The 17387-nt window shown below is 39.9% G+C and overlaps 1 protein-coding gene across 1 annotated transcript; it reads left to right on the top strand.

Annotated features, from left to right (window-relative positions):
* Positions 1-1316: 1316 nt before the first annotated feature.
* On the top strand, positions 1317-4098 carry CLEC14A (C-type lectin domain containing 14A; the record flags this gene model as incomplete). Its single annotated transcript, XM_082762828.1, has 2 exons — positions 1317-1439; positions 2150-4098. The coding sequence occupies 2 exons, from the start codon at positions 1317-1319 to the stop codon at positions 3638-3640; spliced, it is 1614 nt and encodes a 537-aa protein (XP_082618954.1). The 3' UTR covers positions 3641-4098.
* Between the last annotated feature and the right edge of the window lie 13289 nt (positions 4099-17387).

The raw sequence follows: 17387 nt of genomic DNA, 5'->3' as shown, positions 1-17387 counted from the left end.
ACCATCATCTATATGTCTTGATTAATCAAATTTCTAATTTCCTCTAGAATTCAATCAACAGGTTATTGTTTGGTTATAAAAACCTGCTTTCTATAAAACTAAGTCTACTGCCACCCAAATTTAATTACACTCCCAGCTGTATATAGTAAATTTAATGTAACTATTTTTACTTAAGCAGTTTGTGCTCTTGAAATATAATAATTGTAAGAATATAGGCAATATTTGACCTAGTTTCAGTTCTGCTGAATAGTATGAGAAAAAAAAAATACAAACTGAATGTAATAGTCTGCTTAAACACAGTTATGAACATGTGAATTCAGTTTAGCCCTAATCCAGTTTTTCTATTTCATGTATTTTGAAATGCTGCTTTGCTAACTCTTACAGTTGTGCTAAACAGAATTTCTATATATGTGAGTGTCTAGCAGGACTGTAAAAGCAATTAGCAACGTTTGCCCAAAGTAAAAATTAAGTAACTAATAGATACATATTTTGGGGACAGACTTAATTATTGTATTTTCTATAGATCTCAAAAAGGTATTTAAATCATTCTACTTGAAAAGACATAAAGAACTTTTGAAAGTCTACTTTATTTTAAAATAAAAAGAAAATCTTGTTAATTATTGAGAATTGACCAAATGGAACAAAGGAAGCTAGGACATATATATTTTTATTTTTATTTTTATTTTTATTTTTTATTATTTTTTTCTCTTTTTTTTTCTTTTTTATTCTCTGTGCTCACCTTGAAAATAAGAATGCAAAGGCTATCCAAAATATTGGCAGAAAATGGAGGTTAAAAGCACCTTGCACCTAGCTGCAGTTTCATGTCATGAAGTATTCAGGAAGAAGACAGACAAAACAAGGAATTGCTAGCATTGTCTCTTAAGCATTAACATCTCCCTGGGTAGATATACACAGGAGCTAACATATCTACCATGGTAGATATACCATGGAGCTACATACTGGATACCATGGATGTATTTTTTACAGAACTGATAATAGATGGTTTTTTGCCCCTTTGCCCCTCATCTTCTTGTTGAAAAATTAAAAAATGAAAAGAGAGATTTTGTGAATAGAGACCACTGTGTGCTTCCTGCATTCATTTTTGATTCAGGACACAGGGTCTGGGGCAAGTGGAACAGCCTGAATCTAAGCTTTTGATTTTTCTTCTGTATGGCTTACTGCAGTTCTGACATTGCATTGGTAGCAGCAGAAGCTACTGGGCTTCATGAGGACACTGTCTCTAAAACAGTTTGTCACGACAGTTTCCTGCTGGAAAGCTTGTAAAATTTGCCAAATATTTAGTATATTTAGAAAATATGAAAATATACAGCGCTTCTGAGCTTCATCACATTGTATGTCTGTATGCTGGTCTTTCAACTCCTTCTTTGACGAAGCCAGAGAGAATAAGTGCGGGCCTAGAGTCAACGAGATCCATGCAGGTCAGTCTCAAACTAGTTGAATCAGGCTTATCATTCACATTTATTCCACCTGGGAAGAAATTAAATTCTTAAGAATGGGCTGTAGAGACACAGAGCCTACTAGCATGCTTGAGCAGGGAGGGGACTTTGTTCAGGACTGAATCCATGTGGAGCCTCAGTCCAAGACTGTAGAAGTCACTCCTCCAGAAACAGAAGCTACTGATGAACCTCACTTTTTAAAAATGACTCCATATAAATGACACTTTTTCATTTTTCCTGCTAATTTATTTGCTTTTTCTGAGTATTCAGACTCTAGGAATCTGTATTGCATCACACTTGCTAAACTAAAAACATCAACATGGGTTCTTCTGGAGTGAAAGCTGGAAAATGAAATGCACATGTATGTATTGGTTTTATGCCACATAAAATGCCTGGGAATGAGATTCTGATGCACCTGAACGTTCATGTGAGGTAATGGTAGAGGGGTACCACAGTATGGAGTATGAACATGAAGCAGCATGCAAACTGCCGGTGGAAGAACAGTTGCGGCAGCTCACTTAAGCTCACTTAAAAACAACCCACTGGACGTTGGCGCAGACACCTCTAAATGCGTTCAGGCCAACTTTCTCAAAACATGAGTGTGCAATCAGTTCTGGCGAGTGTTTGCCTGATGTTTTGGGTTCGTCGGGGCTGCCCTGCTTCACCTAACCCTCGTCCCCTCAGCTCTGAAGGCACGGCCGCCGCTGCTGGGCCTCCGGGCCTCGCTGTCCCTCTCGGAGCCAGGGCGGGCACCGGGACTTTTCCACCCTCTCCCCGCCGCCGCTGGAGCCCCGCCAGCCGGGGCCGGGCCAACGCTTCCTCGCTGCCCGCCAACAAACGGAGGATGCCGAGGTCAAGCCCGGCTCTTGACACGCTTCCTCCGGCGGCCCCCGGGGGAGGGCCGTGGGCGCTGGGTGGGCCAAGCCGAGCCGGGCCGAGCCGAGCTCCGCCACAGCCGCCGGGGCAGCCCTCGCCCCTCGGCGACGATGAGGCGGGCAGGGCCCTGCTGCCTGCTCCTGGCCGCTGCCTGCGCCCTGGGGCGGCCCCAGCCGCCCACCGCCGTCCGCTGCCAGGAGGCCGGCGCCTGCTTCAGCGCCCACCTCGCCAACGCCTCGTACGGCGAGGCTCGGAGCGCCTGCGGCCGCCGACGGGGCCACCTGGCCTGGGTGGGCAGCGAGCCGGAGCTGCAGCTGCTGCTGGCGCTGCTGGCGGAGGTGGCGGCGGGGCCCGGGCTCTTCTGGCTCGGGCTGAAGAGGAACGTGTCCGCCTGCACCGACGGGGAGCAGCCGCTCCGCGGCTTCTCCTGGGAGGGCTCCGTCGACGGGGCGGCCCCGCGGGAGGTGCCGGCGGCGCTCGGCCGCTGGGTGAAGGAGCCCGTGCGGAGCTGCATCTCCGCCCGCTGCGCCGGGCTGCGCCTGGCGGCGGCCGCCACGACCGACCGGGACTGGGGCTGGCAGGAGCAGAAGTGCCAGCGGCAGAGCCTGGGCTACGCCTGCAGGTACGAGGACGAGGGCGCCTGCCCCGACCTGCGCCCCGCCGCCGCCCTCGGCCTCGACTACCGCCTGCCCTTCGCCGAGCACAGCGCCGCCCCCGGCTTCAGCCCGCCGGGCACCGTGCTCTCCGTGGCGTGCCGCGGCGGCGAGGTGCTGCTCTCCTGCCAGCCCCAGCCCGGCGGCTTCGCTTGGAAGGGCACGGACGAGCCCGTCTGCCCCTGCCCCTTTGGCTACCTGCGGCCCGGCACCGGGCAGTGCGCCCCGGCCGCCGAGTGCCGCGATGCCAGCGGCGGCCTCGCCTGTGACTGTGCCCCGGGCGGCCCGGACGGGGCGCCCTGTGCGGACCCGGGGGCGGCCCCCACAGCTGCGGGCGGCGGCCGTCCCTCCACACCGGGCCCCGGCGGCTCCCCGGGGCCGCCCGTCACGCCGCCCGCCGGCCGGGGGCAGCCGGCAGCCCCGCCGCCTTCCTCCACCTCGTCCTCCGCCTACTCCTCATCCTCCAACTACGTCTTCATCCTGGTGGCGGTGGCGGTGGTGGTGCTGGTGATCCTGGTCATGACCGTCCTGGGGGTCTTCAAGGTGTGTTTCAACAAGAAGCCGGAGGACGGAGGGGACAAGGAGCCGGCGGCGGGCGGCAGCAAGGCGGAGGCGGGCGGCGCGGAGCCGCGAGGGGCAGCGGGCGGCGAGTAGGGGCGGCGGGCACCGACCCCTGTCCTGCGCCTGCCGGTCCCTGCCCCACGCCACCCACAGCCTCCAAAATCACCTCTCACCGGCAGCCGCAGCCGTCTGCGGGTTTCCCTTTTACCCATAAAAACTTTCCCGGGGGCCTTGGTGGGAGCAGCTGAGAAGTGGACGCTTTGGACCGCTCGTGCCTTGAGATTTAGACGTCGTTCCTCGACCGGAGGCTCTCCTTTTTGTGCTCATTGCTGGGACGTTTGGAGATGTGAACCGTCGTAATTTTGGAGGAAACCGTGACCCATACTCTTTCAGACTGATAGTCTTACAAACAAAGAGCATTTCTGTACCTTGAAGGTCACAAAGTTGCTAAGGAAAGGGGAGATTAATGGGGTTTCAGTTTTATATTTCAGCTGATGGAAAGAATAAAGGATTATTTAAAGCCTAAATCGCTGCTCTGGTTGTAACTTCATACAATATTCATTTTTATTGTAGCAGAACAACAAATTTTCCAGTTACAGCTTTGCTCCTAGGGTGTGTCGGTACGAAACTTGGTTTCTGCTTGCAGCTTTGGGATCCCTTGCAATCACACAAGGTTCCTGCACACTTCTCACACTGTGAGACGGGTTAACATGGGTCCACTACATTCGAATCCCACTCTTTTCTGAAATCTTGTTTTCCACGGAGTCCCTTGAGAGCAAGGAAAGAAGGATTCACCCTTTGTGCCCCTTTCTAATCGAGGTAAACACTTCCTCTGTGATTTCCCTTTGGAATTTCCCATAAAGCAGCTTTCCTCCTGACCACTCCACTCACTTTCAGTGCAGCTCAGAGTGATGATGCTCACTACCTATTGTTAGCATTGATTTTCAATTAAAGTGGTAATGCTAAATATTGATTCAAGGTTTTCTGAGTGCAGTAAGACACAGGAGCTCATCTAAGCCTTTTGGGGTGCATGGAAGGGAGGGAAATATTTTCTTCCTTTAAGAGTACGTTAAAGTTGAATGTTTTTTTTTTTTTTTTTTCTAAGCTTCCTTTCCTTTCCTTTCCTTTCCTTTCCTTTCCTTTCCTTTCCTTTCCTTTCCTTTCCTTTCCTTTCCTTTCCTTTCCTTTCCTTTCCTTTCCTTTCCTTTCCTTTCCTTTCCTTTCCTTTCCTTTCCTTTCCTTTCCTTTCCTTTCCTTTCCTTTCCTTTCCTTTCCTTTCCTTTCCTTTCCTTTTTTTTTTCCTCTTCTTTCTTCTCTTCCTCCCTTCAGACCTGACCTGACCCTTTGACTTCTTTCATTTTGTGACTTTCCTTTTGAATTTGGAAAACTCTGTTTCAAACAATAAAGCGTATTATTGACTATTTTTCCTGCAAGCAAAGACTTTATGATTTATCTGGTATAAACTTCTGCTAAGGATAAAGTTTGACATAGCGTGTTTGTTTTTCCCTCTCTCTTGTTTTAATGATGATAGCCTGTAGCCTTCTGGGAGACAGCCTTTTGCTTTTCTTAAGGGTATCCCAGACATCTGTTAACCATTAGGCTGTCTATAGCTATAAATTCTACTTTATTATGACAGGAATTAAATGCAGCTTGGTCAGAATACTAGTCAGTACAAAGCTATCTCACAATTTGCATACTTTTCTAATCTGTTTATCTGACATTTGTGTTACAGAAGGCAAGCGTTTTTCAGCTTCAGTAAGAGGTTGATTCTACATTGCAATGTGCACAGATACGGAAAATGACTAAGCCACTAATGCCTTTCCTCTTAATACTGTTTCTGTTACCATCACTGTAAGTAATCTGTTCCAGGGCACAGTGTCCTCCATGCTTCTACAAAGGGCTCCATAAGCGAGTAGCAGTGAAACTAAGATGAGTGAGAGCCTCCCCAAGCTATTATTTCTATGCTTTCCCTTTTTCCCACATATCAGATAGTGGAACTCCTAATTGGATGGTATGACTGCTCAGGTACATTTTTCTAAGCTCTAGAAATACTCTGATTCTCTGTTTCAGGAGTCTTATCAAGCACATATCTAAGTGCTGACTTATATGCCTGTTACTACTTTTTTTTTTTTTTTTTTTTTCCCCTCAGGATTTGACTCAGTCCTCTCATTTAAAATGCACAAGTTCATGCTCTTACAAACCACTTGCCTATCTCATCATATTATTTTTATTTCGTTCTTTGCATTGGCTTCCCGTAGAATCAGATATGGATTTCAGAATTCTTTTTCTTACACTTGAGGTTCAGGATTAAGCATTAGATCATCCTTTTAGACACATGTCTAAAGGGCAACACAAGGATTCTGTTGTTTTCCCTGGTCTGTAATTTGACTCAGTTGAAAGGAGATTATTTTGCATTATTTTCGTCTAGACTCACCTACTCTTCTAATGGAGAGAAATATGTACATGCAGATAACAATTAATCTCATTTTAGAATAGAAGCTGAAAACAGGACCAGTGAATTGCATCCTAAAAGTACCATTTCTCTACATCAGCTGAAAAGACAGCCTAGGGAGCCTACTTGGATTTAAATGACCATAAAACACAGATCTAAAATTAAATCAGAAAAATCAGCAAAGCTAGGTCTCTAGCTGTGCAAGTCACTTTTCTAAAAACAAGCTCACAGCCTTGCATCTCTTCAAAGCTAGATGGTGATAATTTCACCATAGCCACTATTGTTTTTTCATACTACAGATTCCTGTTTTCTCTCTGTGGGCTGCTTTACCTTCTTTTTGCAGCCAAGAGAATATAAAGCCAATAGCATTTGGATTTGGTTGACACCTCAATGCATTTGAAATGCCTGAGCTGGCAGAGTACAAATTTCTCTTCCTTTTCTGTAATGGTTCAGACCAAGAAGTAGAGGGTCTGGGAGAAAGGATAAATCATTTTACTTTCCACTCTCAACTTTAATGGTGTCTTTCTTTAGTAGGAAACCAAAGCTGGCTTGTATCATGTACCATTGACTCATATCACAGTGATGAATCAGTTTTATGCTAGGCAGATTCATTGCGGGGTTTCCTATTTACATCCATATGAGGAGAATAAGGTCATAGTGAGTACAGATAACCATAACAACACTTATATTAAAAATGTCTAGTTATGAAATTGGATGCAACTTTCTTTTAATTCTTATTTAACAAAGTATGTAAAACACATAATCAAATGTAAATATTTTTCCAAAACAGAGCAGAGATGGAGACAAATCTTGACCTGGTCCCTCATGTTACATACTACTCCTTTCACTCAAAATACTTTATTTATATTATTTAAGCATATTATATTTTATTTATTTATTTATTTATTTATTTTTCTGGTGCTGGAAAAACATCTTTTCACCCCATATTAAAGCTACATAAGTCATTATAAACATTGTATCTGTGAGTTTTAGATTTGTATGGGGAATTTTAAGTGGTCTAGTACTTTTACTTGCTCTTTTTGGTGGTTTGTTTAAATTGTAAATTCCCTAGGGGACTGAGTGTAACAAAATAATGCTAACAAAATAGTGGACACAAGTCTATGAGTTCACATTTTAAAATGCTGATTTCTGCAAGGGGTAGGAAAGTCCAAACCTCTCATGTATCCCAGTGGTCCAAAAAGTGTGACCTGCTGCCAAGTATTAAGTCTAGTGTTTAGATTTCCTTAATTTCTCCAAAGATAGTCTGACTAATAGGCACATCATTTGTTGGCTGCACATTTTATTCATGAGTATATAATGTGTTTTTTTTTTTTAATGGTTTGTAATCATCAGATAATCAGAAATAAAATTTTAACTTTCCCAATTTTAAAAATAATGTCTTATACTACTGCTTGATTAAGTGTGATATGGGACTAAAGTGAAAGCTAGAAGTGGATGTAGGCAAAATTCAAACATTCTGAGAACTTTCCTCTTTTTTTTTTTTTTTTTTTTTTTTTTTTTTTTGAGTGCAGTAAAGCTTAAAGAAGAAAAGAAGATTTCAAAATGAATGGATTCTGTGTTTCCCCAGCATGATTTCCCATCACTTAATATTTTTCATATTTTCAAATCTCATTATCTTTCCTCATTTATCACATGAAGCTTAATCACTGATACATGTTAAATTCCTTCTAGAAAAATATATTTTAAATTGCTACAGGATGTGGATATTTATAAAGGCTATAGAGTGGTGGTTCATGTGTTTAACAGATATATAACCAACTTGAGGCAGCAACAGTAACCACTCTCCTGGTGCTTTAAACTAGGTTAAACTTCATGCCTTTCCTTCTTCCTCCAATATTTAGCCTGCCTTTCCCCTCTGGAGCTGTAGAGCTCTGGCACTGGAAGACATGAATGTGAGTGGGGAATCCAGCAAGCCTTCTTTTCCTTTTTTTGTATCGTAGATTTGAAGGACTGAAGGACCATGTTACTATAGGTGAGGTAGCTGAAAGCAGCAGTGGAGGCAGAGAAGGCAGAGACATGATGGTGCTCCTATAATTATAGTGTCCTGTCACTCCTGCCACCTGCCAATCCTTCCACATTGCAAGATTGAGGCAGAAGGATGGGGGAAAGTCAAACATTATTTTGTATTTCTTGGGTAAAGTAAAGAACAAGAATCCAGGGAGTGGAAGAGCTGAGGAGGAAGAGAAAAGAAATTCAGGCAAGTATCCATCTTTAACCAGGATGTATCCATCCTTAACATCCTCTTGTTGCATATTTATTCAGGTATCTGTTACTTAGAATGCAGTGGTCTGCAAACAAAAAATTTCAGTCATTAATCAAGGAAAAGCACATGGCCTGCGATATTTCAGCAAAGTGTGATTTGTTTTTTGGAACATAACCAGCAGGTCTTGTGTTTTGGATTGATAAGAATGGTTTACACTGTTCCCTGGAACATAAGAACAGATAGTTTGTGTGAGATTAAAAGTCACCTAAATCAGTAATCCATCTCTGACAATAGCAAATGCTTTTGGAAATAGAATAGGAAAGCCAACATCTGTAAGTGGCACTTCTACTAGATACTCTACCAGGTTATAAAATGAGATTGAGACTGGGTATCATCGATGTCACACATGGTAGACTTGCATCAGTTTGTCTAATAGAGTTTGGATCCTATTTATTACTTATAACATCCAACCGTTCCATATCAATTAATTGCACAATTAATTTACATGCGACATGAAAAAATAGACCCATTCATCTTCTCAATTTTCTATACCTTTGTTATGCACTTTTTCACTCAGCCAAGATGATGAGTCAATTTCCACTTAAAAAAAATATTCTATAGATCTGATAGTTTACTTATGTTTTTTTGCACCCTTTCTTATCCTGCTGGAATCCTTGTGAAATATGAATTTAGAAACCATTGCAGGTATGTTTCAGTTTTTTATGATAGCTTAACAGTTAGTGTTTTGTTTGTTTGTTTGTTTGTTTTTGTTTTTGTTTTTTTTTTGAACACTAAAGAGAATGGTGCTGATGTTCTCATAGAATTATATCTCTCTCTTTCCCCAGATCGTTTATGAGAAATTTGAGCTGAACAACTCCCCAGAGAGAGCTCTGTGGTTTCCAGTAGGTTTCACCGCTATCCATAGTACAGCTCTTTCATTGCAGAATTACCTCTGAAGTCTTAGGGGAACATCAGCCTCTGATGATGGTTTTGTACTGGCTTTTAGTGGATTTATACCAGAACTGCTACAAACTCTTCATTCTGGTGAAGTTCCACAGACTCATCCTTCCTCCTTCTTTAAGAAAAAGGATAGTCCATAATGAACACAGAAAATAAGATTTCACATTTTTTTCCCCTATGGCTCTTTCTTCCTGAAATGTTCTTAAATACGATCATCATTCATCAGTAGTGAGCACACTGGTTGTTTTCCTCCTCTACTGCATTTTCAATTTGTAGTTACTATGTCTTTAGGCAGATGTGCCTTGACATTTTTTTTCAGTTTTGTCTACTTTAAAAATTTACTGTTTATTTGATAAAGTTCTTCGTTTCATTTGTTTTCTTTATTTGTACTTGATTTCAACTCTAAATTTGGTACTTTTCTGTGGTGTAGTGTTTAACTTTTACTTTTTAACTTAGGGGAAAGAGGTCTAGTAATGTCTTCTTTTGATAGGTAATATGTGTTAATCTGTTCCCCTATCATTAAATAGCTCCAGTGCCACCTGCAAGCTTTTACCTTTTTAGCTGTTCCTTTTAATTTCTTTTTTACAATCTCCTTTATTTATATGCAGTTCCCTGCTTTGAAAGATTATTTTTTTTTTCACTCAAAATTTTCATTGATATGTTATAGTCAGTGTTCAGCCAAATATTACCCATTTCTTAGGACAAAATCAGGATCTTTCTCTCTTTTGTCAGCTGTCTGACCAGTTATGCCAAGTTACAGTTATTAAAGAAGTCTGTAATTTTAGGTACAAGTCAGCCTGCCATGATAGTAGTCTACACACCCACACAAACACAAAAACGCAGCCCCTTCCCCTTGTATTTTTTTTTAAATTCTTCTTTCTTCAAATAAGTAATAAGCTGTGTGTATGTGGTGCATGCAGCTGTTTCTCATAATACAAGCTTCCTACATTTCTCAGAAATAACCTTTCCAACTCTGCAGTGCTAATGGCACTTAAAGTGAATTGATTCTTTTTCAATTATACCTAACCACTGAGATGATGAAGTAGATTCAGGTCCATTTGAAGCAACTCTGATATCCTAAGAGAATACTTACTCATAACAACATATGTGTTAGTCTTCCTAAGTAAAACAAAGTTGGTTTTCATTCTTTTCTAGATCCTGAAGCTTAAAAGGATGAGAAGACAATACAGCACAAGAGCATCAACCTGTTAATATGCAACGTTCATCATGGTCTGCTCTGCCCTATACTCAGTGACATATTATTATATATCTGCAGCTTTTACACCACAAGTCCTCTTTTGTTTGCCTATATATCAGTCAGTTAGTAATGAGGAAGCTTTCATTACTTTCAGATAAATTGTCCACACTAATGCTGTTGATATCCATTGTGATTCCATAAATCCAGTTTAGATCTCTCCAAAGAACATCCTACTGGCTCATTAGATAATGCCTACTTTGCTGCAGTGAAAGACAAGAACTTAGGTTTAAATGCATTTTTTTTTAATTTTGTGTTAAAATGAAAACTTGTATATATTTATTTACCTTTAGAGAGAATATGCTTTCCTAGTAAAATATAACATTGTGGGAATAGTTTATCTAAGCAAAAATCTGTCTGATTAGGAGAAGCCCTTCTACAGACTCTAGAATTGGCTTAAGTGCAAGTATGACTGACAATTTTTTTCCCCAAAGTATGCATTATTTGGGAGATTTCCTTCCTTGCTTGAGCAGTTTATTATCTTACTTATTTTCTTTTAATCTTAGTTCTACTTAAAGGTTCTCAAATGAGTACACAAAAACCTGAAATCCTCTGTAAATTACATAAACCATTTCGGGAATTCAGTTCTGCCTGCAAAGTTCAGAGTTTCAAGGTCTGTGGAGAGGAATATGTGAACATTACCTTTTGTTCTTAAGAGCATGTATTTCTCTTATGGAAAATAGTTTTCACAGACATAGCATTGAAGAAGCTTTTAAAGGAAGAAATTCTGCAAATCTAATTTTATGATGGTAAAAGATAAGATAATATGTTGCTACATTCCATTTCTGTCTTGTTGATGTAGAGTTCTTTGTGCTCAGCAAAAAAACTGTAAGACTTTTTTTTTCTATTTAAAAGGAAAGAAAATAGCCCATGAAATTTAAAGCACTGAAAAAATCCACAGTAAATTAACATTTAAAAAAAAAAATCAGTTATCTGTTTTCTGCATTGCTTTCCTAAGTTTCTAGTAATTTCATAAAGTCACGTTATCACTTAGTTTTTAGATAAATACCTAGCTACTTTCTAACTTTCAAAAGCAACAGCCAGCTTTGAAAATAGCAGCTGACATAAAAAACAGAATTTTATCCTTTTTGCTGAACTGAAAATTCATGTATCTGCCATACCCTAAACAATATAAATTAATTAAATGAAAGAGCTAAGTCCTACTTTATAACTCTTGTACTGTACCTATTTTTTTCCTCTCTCTCTTTTCTTAATTAAATGACCTTTCCCAGACATCACACACTTGCTTTTTCTCCATTTCAAATTTCCTCTTTCTAAGGCTCTGAGTACTACTGTTCAGTGCTTAGTGGTGGTAAGATATCCACCAATTCTGCCTTCTGTCATGTCCATTCTCCCCAAATATCCAAACAATCATTAGCCCCACTGTGAACATACCTGGAATATTCTGCTTTTTCTTATACAACACTCCATAAAACACCACAACCTTTCCATCTCCTTTTCCACCTTAAACAACAGAAATAGCATCAGAGAGAGTTAAAATCCCACCTTTCCCTACATCTATGAAAACTTCACATGTAGTCACCTGAGACACCAATCCCATCGCTTTTCTGCACAGTTAACTGATGAGGATTTTGTACTATCCTGTTGTAACACAAGTAGTAGAAAGTAAGATTCATTTTCTTCTGGTCTCATCATGTGACCAGTTAATGATGTCTACTGATCTAAAAATTAAAACAAAATACCCATCAAGAAAAAAATCCATTCTCTGTGCTTCTCATCTTTCCTTTCATTGAATTTTCTTTTGTTCATCCGTTTGGTCTTGCAATTGATTTGTGTAATTAATTTGTATGAATCTAAGGCATGAACCTTGGATCAGACAGGTCTTTAGCTGGTGTAACTGTTCAAAGCATCACTGAAATGAGTTTTCAATAGTCACCAAGAGTGGGTAAATAAGCATCTTTTCTTATGAAGACACTCAATTTATAGAAAGAATACAAAATGGTATAGGAAATACAAGGCATTGGATAACAAACTTGTTTTAATATCAAAGTTGTTCTACTTTTTCAAGAAGACATATATAGCTCCTTAAAAAAAAGCTGCTTTACAATATTGTACAGTCAGTTTAGCTTCTAGGAGCATCTTTTCTTTTCTGTGACCAAATGATATAAACAATTCTGATGCAATGTTAAGAAAATAAACTCACTAACACTAGTATTGATTTTCTGCTCGGTAAGCCAGCACTTTTCAAATTTTTCTTTTATCCATGACTTGTCTCTTATTGACTGGATAAAGGCGCAAGATCCATCTTTGTCTGTATTTAACAGAAGCCAGAGGGCAAGAAGATCCTTAGCCTTTAGCCAGTATGCTGATAGACAAGGTGCTTTTGTTACAACAGTCACAACATATTACAACCTATTTAACCTAACTAATTAAGAAACCAAATCAAAGCCTCCCTTAGTTTCCAGGTTTAGGCCTCAGATGGAGATGCTTACATAATTCTAGCTGAGGCAAGGCATGGTTGGTCCATGTAGAAGGTGTGAGGTGCAATTTCCTAAAGTGCTGGGCACCTGCAACATTCAGTGTGTGTTAGTAAGCTTCAAACCTTCTGAATATCAAATAGATATCTCCATATATAGCCACTCCAGTTCTTATCCAAACATTTTTCCTCCAGGAGCTTTTTCTCCTACCAGCTCCAATCTTTTCAGCAATGGACTCACATCTGCAGCAGAACTGAGACTTCAGTTTTCCTCTAGACATCAGATTAGCATGAAAAAAACAGAAAAGACTTCCTATTAGTGGTTGGACTTGATGATCTCAGAGGTCTTTTTCAACCTAAATGATTCTATGAAATAAATGATTAGATATTTTAAGTAGTAAAACAGCACAACCTAATTGTCCAGAAATTCTAATTGGAATTTTATTGATCATGAGCTCCTTCATAACCTTCATAACATCTTAATCCATCCCTTTTGGTCTAACAGACCACATAGAATAATTATGCATTTTGCAGGCTACATGTATATTGCATACTTGCTTTGTACATTTGTGTCTCATTTTGAACTATTCCAGATGACCATTTGAACCTGCTGTTGTAAACGTGTGTGTGATTACCAGTTCTGCATGAAATGGATGAACCTTAGTCCCCTGACTTGCCTCAGTCTGTCAGCAGCAACGTTACTCAGCATCTTCAGCTCTGCCAAGTACAGGGCACTGCAGCACCCTTGCAGAAGCTCACAGCCTCCCCCTCTGTTGTCATACCTACTTTTATGACTGATGAGGCTCCTACATACAGAAAACAGCACTGTCAGCAGCAGTGGAAAGTGAGCTAATACAAACCAGTTACAGTCATCATCACATTGAACACTAGGTCCCAAGTTATAAATGTGTGATTCTTCGCTGTCCTCCAACCTTCATATGCTATGCATCTTGGCACTTTTACCTTAACCTTTCTACTTAGGAAGCTCAATAACCCACAGAGATACCCTGCAGTGTTACTCATGTTTCATAGCATAAGAACCCATGCAGAGATATGTGTTTTTTGAAAAAAAGTGAGAGTAGACTGGGCCTTTTGTACATTAATACTGCTTTCAAGGTGACTCTACCTGCCATAGAAATGATAAGCATATAATGACAAATCTATTCAGTCCAGACAGGAGATGAAACCCATATATTTCAGGTAGGACCCATCATCCTGCTGTTTCTCATTCATGGCTACCTATGCTAAAACCAGATTTTAGGGTTTTGGTGAAGCAGGGTTGGAGGGGGGTGGGCATAGAGAGATTTCATGGAAAAGCATTTTGTGAAAACTGTGCTGAGTTTGTAGCTGTCTAGTGAAACACTTTGAAATGCTCTGTGTTTCAGCTGTTCTTTTTTGTTTCTCTCTACAAAATACAATATTTTGAAAACACTATTCTCAGAGAGAAATTTAATTAGTAAATTACCTTTTCTTCCTGTGGCTTTGCTTGCAGTCATTGGTCCAACAAGGCTCTGTGTTAAAGAAGACGGAAGTGCTGAATACATAATGCGGTAAAAATATTTTATTCTCCTCTAGAGATTCACAATTAATGTTTTGTCTGTAGCCCTGGAGTCAGGTAAAGATTCTAGGGGATGAAATATAGAACACTGGACTGAATTTTTTTTATTGTTGTTGTTGTTGTTGTTATTTTATTTATATATATATATTTTAAACACATTAATTTACACATTGCTGCTCTGGAAACACAACAGAGAAAAGTCAAATCCTACATAAATCATTCGTCAGAGGATCATTTTATTTCAGTAACATTAAGCCTAATGTTTAAAGTTATAATGATGATCTTAGTAAACTGGTTAACATAGAATATATGGACAAATGGCCATGAAGTTGATACAGAATGCAAGGTTATGTTTAAAATGCAGACTTCAAATTTTTCAAAAACGACCAGAAATCCATTTTATTCTGATACAAAACCATTTTATCCCAACACAATAGGAATCTGGCATTTCAGAAATGCATGCATCACTTTCAGAAATCTGATGCTTCTTCTCTGTGAAGAAATCAGATGGATTTTTTCAGTGTTCAATACGAAAATGTATACTGTGTGATGTTCTCTGCTGTGAGGGCCATCTCAGAAGGCAGAGGATCTACCTATGGCCCTCACTCTTTTCATCTACAGCTGAGATATGAAGAGCCAGTCTGCTCCAAGCCCACTGTCTGCAGGCAGCAGTTAGCCCCAGGATATGTGTCTTCTTGGATGCACTTCTAGATCTAATCATGCTTCCTGGAGAATCTGGTGAGAAAGAAGAGTAGTTTCCCACTTGCTCTTTGAGTGGGAAAATGCTGCAGAAGCATCGTGTGTATGTGCTAGGAAAATCTATGTGAAGGCCATTCTCTCTTTGTACCCAGGGAAATGACGCAGTCCACTGCATGTTATTCAGAGCGGTCATACTGTTTTGTATAGGTCTTAGGCTAAAAAAAGAATGGGAAAAGTTGCTTGGGACTCAGTGATGTGTATAAGATTGAAGTATTTTTTTAAATATTAAACTCACAGGGAAAATTGAGCAACACACCACTAGTTATAAATTATGGTTTACTTAGTTGTAAATAAATTATATTACAGTATAAAGGGACAAAATTTCACCAAGAAATTTGGTGCTATACTGTTTGTTTGCTTGTTTGCTTGTTTGTTTTTCTTTTTTTTTTTTCTTTTTCTTTTTTTTTTTTTCAGTGAATTAAGCATAAATTCAAATAATTTCCATATAAAATCTTGAGAACTATTTGCAATTTAGAAAGTATTAAAAAGACTTCTCTTTGTTTTCTGGTATACTACACTATTTCAAAAGGACAACTTACTATCTGGTAGGTATGTTCTACTGGGTAGAATAATACAGAGCAAACTTTTTCTTCCAAAGGAAATCAAGAGTCATTTACAGCGTTTGATCACCTCTCCCACTGCCAAAGTCGAAGTAAACTCAGGGTGAAAAATAGCAGGAAGAACTGTTAATTTAGTACAAGTAGGTTTTGTTTCCAAACTAAAACTATGCGGCGTGTTTTAGCCAGGAGTCAGACCAGCAGGGCTGGCTGCAAGTGAGCCAGGGCATCTCTGTGAAGGAAAGCCTGCCATCTACTGTGTCACCGACAGCCTCTGCTGCAGCAGCCGGGTAGTTTGCCAAGTACAATCACCAACCCTCTTCACTCTGTCTGGCAAGACTGAAATTAAACTGCATGTGCTGGCAGGTGTACAGAAATCCATAACATTTTTGTTTAAAGGCAAAATCAGGAAAAAACAAAAAACAAAAAACAATAAAACCAGGCTCAACTTCTCATCAAAGCTGATTTGAATCACTGCTTCTTCACTTTTACTTCATAGTGTCTAATGTTAAACAAATCCAGCAATAGAAAGTAGACAAATTCTTTATTTAGTCGACCCATACATAACAGTATGCCTAGATGAGAGAGAGAGAGATTTATACCATTTTAAAGAGATTGAGAGTGAGATTTTAAATGAAGCTCTACAAATAGCACCGTGTGGTATCATGGGGCATTTGACTGTTTTGACAGATGTTTGGTTTCTGTGAAAAGTTAAATAAGCTTATAGAGAGATTTAGTCCTTTTTCCCCCCCATATGTGCATGGAAATCATCAGCAAAACTAATATTTGCAAGTTTTCTTTAAATGAGGTCCACTGAGAAGTAAAAGAAAAGAAACTACAATTGTTAAAGCTTTTCACAAAATATTTTAATAAGGATGTAACAGCTTCCACATTAGCAATTTTTAACCTAAAAGGAGCTGACTCACAGTCCATTGAAGTGAACTAGGATCTTTTATCTCATTTCGATGGGCTTTGAATCAGACAACTTTGAAATACTAAATTTATACATTCATTTAACAGTATCTAATTTTTAGTGAGAGAAATGTACAAAGTAGATCTCCTGCTTTTTGCTGCTGAGAAAAGTTGAAGGGTACAATTTGACAAGAACTTGCAGTAAGTCCACTACTCTGAGTGCTAGATGCCTCTACAGCCAGTCTTACACTTAACACTGCGTGCACTTCTTTAGCACTGTAGCTCCCAGTGCAGGGCTACGGGTGTGTTGCTACCGGAGATTTTTTCCAGTCTTTTGCTTCAGACTGTCAGTAGCTATAATTAATACCACCACAGTATTGTGCTTGAGAAGTGATTTGTCACAACTACCAGGACACCTGCCACTCCGTGACATTGTCAATACAGGTGGTAGAAAACAAAACAAAGCAAAACAAAACAAAAACAACATTATCTGCTTGTTTTAATACACTTTGTATTGATTCTTGCATCTGGGATAAGGGGAGCAGGGAGAAAAGGTTTTGTTTAATCAGCTGTCATTTATCAAATAAGAAATCTTCATTCACACATATGAAAAATGTTACTTCATAAGAGAGAAAGAGGGAAAATTCAAGAGATTTTTTTTTTTTTTTTTCTGGGGGAGACAGTGTAGATGAGCATATTAGAAAAAGTTACAACCTTTTTTTCTGA

This window comes from Aythya marila (genome assembly GCF_965140915.1).
Source record: "Aythya marila genome assembly, chromosome: 5".
NCBI classification, from domain to species: domain Eukaryota; kingdom Metazoa; phylum Chordata; class Aves; order Anseriformes; family Anatidae; genus Aythya; species Aythya marila.
The sequence above is the reverse complement of the archived record's forward strand: the minus strand, read 5'-3'. Positions and strand labels throughout refer to the sequence as shown.